General features: G+C 41.8%; 1 protein-coding gene across 1 annotated transcript; it reads right to left on the bottom strand.

The window, feature by feature from the left end:
- Positions 1-301: 301 nt before the first annotated feature.
- LOC122771999 (protocadherin-20) lies at positions 302-5531 on the bottom strand. The gene is made up of 2 exons (XM_044029610.1): positions 5379-5531; positions 302-4253 (listed from the first exon to the last, which is right to left on the bottom strand). Exons 1-2 carry the CDS (start codon positions 5430-5432, stop codon positions 1632-1634), a joined length of 2676 nt encoding a protein of 891 aa, XP_043885545.1. The 5' UTR covers positions 5433-5531; the 3' UTR covers positions 302-1631.
- Between the last annotated feature and the right edge of the window lie 274 nt (positions 5532-5805).

Genomic DNA, 5805 nt, shown 5'->3' with positions numbered 1-5805 from the left:
AGTTAATGGTGCAGTTGTGAAATGTGGCAACATTTATTGGTGAAAGTTGCATGTTGCAGCTTAATATCCCTCCTTCCTCCCTCCAAGTGTGTTGGAGAACCTATGAAGCCTTTAGTTAGCATCAAATCTCACAAAATGTTTAGTGTGTCCATTGTGGGCTTCTGTAAAAAGCCCACAAATTCATTTGCTGACCCAGCAAATGAAAATAACCTCATCTAAATTTTACGCATGGGACCTTTAAACAAGTCACAGAATAAACCCTTCCAAATATCAAAAAGAGGACATGCAGAGGACAGTGTACTATAAAAATAAAGAATCTTTAATAGATAATTCGATTTTCTGTCATAAACACCATGTTTTCACAGACACATTGAGAATTCCATGGATTTTTTGTTTTTCTTTAAAGGAGGGTGACATACTGTATAACTGAAGCAAATTAATGACAGTGAGGAAACAATTCAAATTGTCCAGTGAAATGAAAATAATGGACTTTGTTTTACACACAGTACACAGTCAGTGAGCCTTCACACAAAGTAGGGCAAAATGTCACACAGGATTTTGACAACAAACATCTTAAATCACTCATCTTTCCAGAGCATTCAACCTCATCTCGTTGTATGTTATTATGTTTTTTTGAATTTTGGAATACATATCAGCCCATAACAAAGAAAATGTGATTGGTAAAAAAAAAAAGTGCTGGTAAAACTAGAAATTGATTGCCTTTGTTTTTGGTCCCTAAGCCTGTTTCAAATTATAAATGAATTGTCATGTTCATAAAAAAATCAAGTTTAGTGTGCTAGCTTTCTAAAACCACAAATTGATACATGACACCGTGTGCTTCCCTAATGTTCTCTAAGGTTGCCTTAAAGTTATAAATCTTGGTCTACATTTGAACTGTATATGGAGAACAAATAAAATACAATGCACAGATTGTTGATGTATCCAAAGGAAATAACTCAAATTCTCTGCAACTTTGACAGGTGATGCCAAGAGCTGAGAAATAAACATTTGTTGTGCGCGTAATTTGACCATTTAATGCCAAAGCAAATGTTTTTTTTGTACAATAAGTTATATTGGAACTCAGATTCGGTTGCTCCCTTTACTTTGTGATAAAGCTGCTGATTTGACACAACTACTATTGGATTACTTTGGTTTTCTGACACTTCAAATCTGTCAAGTCTGTACTCCTACACTGTAGATGTGGACAGAGCAGTAGTGTGTGTGTCACAATGACAAACCCATGGCGTATAATTTAAATCAGTGTTTCCCAAACTTTCTACACAGGGACCCACTTTTTTAAAGATGGCAAACTATCTACCAGTCATGACAAGAGCAAAATCATGTAAAAAAATTAAATTACAGCCATATCTGTGTTTTTGAATTGGTAAAGAAATGTGTACATAAATCTGAAAAAAAAAGATTGGTAAAATTCTGCAAATTTTTTAGGGACCCCGAATAAATCTCCTATGACCCATCTGTGGGTCCCAACCCATTGTTTGGGAACCAGTGATTTATAACACAATTATAGAATTTGTATGACACAAGCAAAAAGAGCAACTTACTTCTCACAGTGAGTTTTGTAAACATTCATGTAAACTGGATTTTTTTTTAATTTTGTGGACTGATGGATGTTAGGTGTCTGAGATCTGCCTGAGCTTTCCGTTTACAATCTGCATGGAGTCATTCTTCATTTTTAAAGGCATTTCCACCTCTGATCTTCTCTTTCGGCTCTTTTTAAACCTGCTGCGGCATATATAAGCTGTTAGACCAACAACCAAGCAAAACAGCCCGAGGCATGTCACTGAAAGAAAAATAAGGGCAGGCTGACATGGACACAGCTCATACCTTTCAGGCCCTTCTGTCATCTGGCCAACATACCAAGGCCTCTCCTCTATCTCGATGTCAGCTTCTTTGGTCAGCAGGCTCTGGATGTAACTCTCATTGCTGACTGTTTCATTTACAAAAAAGTTGACTGTAACCATTGAGTAAAGAGGTTCAGGCTGGCCATGATCGCTGACCTTCACCAGCAGGCTGTAGAGGCCGCGGTTGTTGAGCTCCCTCTTTAATGTGATATTTCCAGTGTCTGGGTCAATAGCAAATGACCCCGGCTCACCACCTTTCCTCTTAATGATACTGTAGGCAATCACAGCGTTCATGCCTGTATCCTTATCCACAGCATACACCTCTGTAATTGATGTTCCTGGTAATGTGTTTGGTAGCACTAGCATGTAAGACTGATTGGACTGGGGAAAGAGGACAATGGGTGGGTTGTCATTAACATCCAACAACAACACAGTCACCATGGCAACACAGGAAAGGGCAGGTTGTCCACCGTCGATGGCCTCAATCCACAAATGGTACGTCCCTTGTTGCTCGCGGTCCAGCAACGTCATAGTCCTCAGTGTGCCTCGACCCGTGTCTATCATGAAGATGTCGCTGCCATTGAGGATGGAAAGTGCGACCCAGCCATTTTCTCCAGCGTCAGCGTCTGTCACCGAGAGGACCCCAATTTCGCCGTAACCGGGGAAGTTCTCCGGCACAAAGAAAGTGAAGTCCTTATTGATGAATCTGGGACTGTTGTCATTGCGGTCTTGCACTGTCAGCAGCACGGTCGCAATGGACTCCCTCCTGGGTGTCCCCTGATCCACTGCTCTCACAATGAAGCGATATTTCTCTTTCTCTTCGCGGTCCAGCGATGTGGCTACAGTCAGGACTCCTGTCACGCGATCCACAGCAAACATCCCAGGTGCGTCACCTCCCAGGAGGTAGTTGACTTCCCCTCTGCCTTCGCCGTCCAGGTCTGTGGCTTGGAGCTGAGTCAGAAAGGTATTTGGTGGATTGTTTTCCTCAATAGATATTTCCACCAAAGATTGCTGAAACTCTGGTGCGTTATCATTCTCGTCCAGTACCTGCACTTTGAGGTAGGTCTTGATTACAAGTCCTTGAGTATTCTTAGCAACCACAATAAGATCATAGTCCTGTGTCTTTTCATAGTCCAAGGGCTCCGTTGTCTCCAGCAGATATTCGTTCTTCAACTGCTTATAGGGGCCAAGCCTGAAGGGACCGGTCCCTTCCAAACTACAGTCCACCTTTTGGTTCTTACCAATGTTCTTCACAGTGAAAAAAGCAATTGGAGAGAATGCTGGCTCTGACTCCTTGACTGTCACCACTCCGTCCTTTTCTGGTGCGATATACCGCGGTATGACAGCAGGGGGGCCAGTGATATCCTTTATGATATGGACAGTGACCGTAGCAACGGCAGGAATACAACCAGGTCCATTAGCCAGAACAGTGAGTTTGTAAAACGTGGCCGTGACAGAGTCTATTTTTGCTGCTAGCTTAATCAAGCCTGTGATTTTATCCAAATGGAACAAGCTCCTCGTGTCCCTTGGCACTCTGTCACTGTAAGCGTAGCTGATCTGTGCATTAACACCAAGGTCGGGGTCAAAAGCGTGCAAGCGTGCCAAATGGGCCCCTTTGCTTGTATTTCCATGTAGACTGATGTTAATATGTGTCGCGGTGAATTGGGGGCAGTTATCATTTACATCCGTGATGACAATTTTAAAGGTGGCCGCGCCGAGTAGAGGAGGAGTCCCCCCATCCTCTGCGATGATGTCTGTGATGTATTCAGCCTGTTTCTCTCTGTCCAAGGCTTCTGTCACAATGAGGAAGGGTGTGAGCTCGCCTCCCTCATTCTCCTCAACATCCAGTGTGAACATGCCAAAGTCATTTACCAGCCAGTAGGTCTGTACTCCATGAGAACCCAGGTCCGGGTCCATGGCAGAGTGCTCCACTGCGAAACGAGCACTGACATGTGTGTTTTCAGGGACGGATATACAGATCTCATTCACAGGGAACTTTGGCCTGTTGTCATTCACATCCTCAATTATGATCTTGACTTTGATTAGCTGAAAGTGCTGCTGAGGCAACAAAAACACGTCCAGCGAGAGGACACATCCATGGCGCGCTGAGTTATCAGGACAGAGGGTCTCCCTGTCAATCTCTGTAGCAGATGTGTAAAGCTCCCCAGTGGTATTATTTAGGTTTACATACTGCTGAATGACCTCCTTTTGTGGGAGATTGAACAGAAAGGGGGGCTGGACGGTGAAATCCAACTTTAAGTCGACTCCGATGGCCCCTATGAAGGTCCCGGTGGGTAATCCCTCCTTTATCTTATAGATGAGCTCTTTTGCTTGGCTGAAATTTGCAAAACAGGAGAGAGGGCTGATGTGAAGCAGGAGGATGCACCATCCCTGTAAGATGAGTAAAGATAAACGTTTAATGAGAGCTGCAGAAAACGGTAAGATTTGCAAAAAAGACATTACTGATTACATTATTTTAAATGTAATCATTACACATACTATAACTCTGATTATCATGGTGATTTTAACCATGATAATCAACGGATCCATGATACTAGACTTATTCAGGAGTTTAACTTCTGTGCACAAGTTTAAGAAGATGAGTGAAGATAACAGTTTAATGAGAGTAGCAGAAAATGGTAAGATTTGCAAAAAAAAAGAGACAGCATTACTGATTCTTTATTTCTGTGTGAAATTGACTATTTTCTTCAAGTAGCAAGAACCTTTTCCACACATACAACCACAATTTGAATTGTGATCATTACACATACCATATGTAACTCTCATTATCAGGATTATTTTAGCCAACTCCACAAAACTAGATGTATTCAGGAGTTTAACTCCTCATTGTGACGATTACTTTAGTCAGCTGTCATGTCAAACTTGATGTACTGCATGTCAGGGGTTTAACTTTGGTGCACAAGTTTAGGACGAAGAGTAAAGAGATCAGTAACATGAGAGTTGCAGAAAACACTAGATTTGCAAAAAAATAAGGTGAAATTTCCTTTTTTGTTTAAGTAGAATATACTTTTCTGACACATACGTACAGCCATAATTTGAACTCTTATCATTACACATACTGCGACTCTCATTATCCTGATTTGTGCACACATTTAGTAAGATGAGTATAGATAGCAGTTTAATGAGCGTTGTAACACTATCATAATTACTTTGGCCAACTGTTCCACAAAACTAGACGTATTCAGGAGTTTAATGTTTTTTGCACAAGCTTAAGAAGATGTATAGAGTTGCAGAAAAGACTGGCATTTAAAAATAAGAGCCATTACTGATGCTTTATTTCTCAGTGAGAAATCGACTAGTAGCACACTATAACTCATCGTTGTGATGACTTTCGTAAGCAGATGATTCACGAAATTACACAGGTTCACTGGATTCATCACGAAGATAAACATTGTGATATATAGAGGGGCCTGGCTGTGTCTGTGCCTTAGTTGGAAAAAAAAAAATAAACTGTGTATCATAAAAGTGAAGTTAGTGAAGGATCATAAAACTTACCCATATCCCTCCTCTGTTGCTACGACTGGGGCGTCTGCAGTTGATCATGTTCATGTCAGTCCAGCACTCCCCACTCACTCACAGCAGTAAGAGTGGCCGCCGAATTAACTCAGGCATTTTGAGTGCTGAGCAGCACAGACCTCTGCTGAGTGCAACGCCTTATTACTGTCTGACTTGAACAAGTCATTCATCCCAGTGCAGGCTCAGGCCACTCCCACCGTATGCAAATCGGGCCCTCTGTGTTAACCAATGAGAGCCCACTGGGAACTGTAACTTGAAATACAGATTCACCTTTCACTCATGCCACAAAAAAAACAAACAAACCACTGAACCATAAACATACCTGTATTTTATGTGCACACCCATGTTTTGTGAAAAGCGGCATAGTTTGGATTTCTGTGGGAAAACTATAGCACAGCAATAACAG

This window comes from Solea senegalensis, linkage group LG7 (assembly GCF_019176455.1).
Source record: "Solea senegalensis isolate Sse05_10M linkage group LG7, IFAPA_SoseM_1, whole genome shotgun sequence".
Classification (NCBI taxonomy): Eukaryota; Metazoa; Chordata; class Actinopteri; order Pleuronectiformes; family Soleidae; genus Solea; species Solea senegalensis.
Note: the sequence above shows the minus strand (reverse complement) of the source record. Positions and strands in the feature narration are given on the sequence as shown.

Coding starts and splice junctions, on each gene's coding strand:
- LOC122771999 (XM_044029610.1), bottom strand. CDS start 5,432: ATGAACATGATCAACTGCAGACGCCCCAGTCGTAGCAACAGAGGAGGG. Junction 4,254..5,378: donor GCAACAGAGGAGGGATATGG/GTAAGTTTTATG, acceptor CTCATCTTACAG/GGATGGTGCATCCTCCTGCT.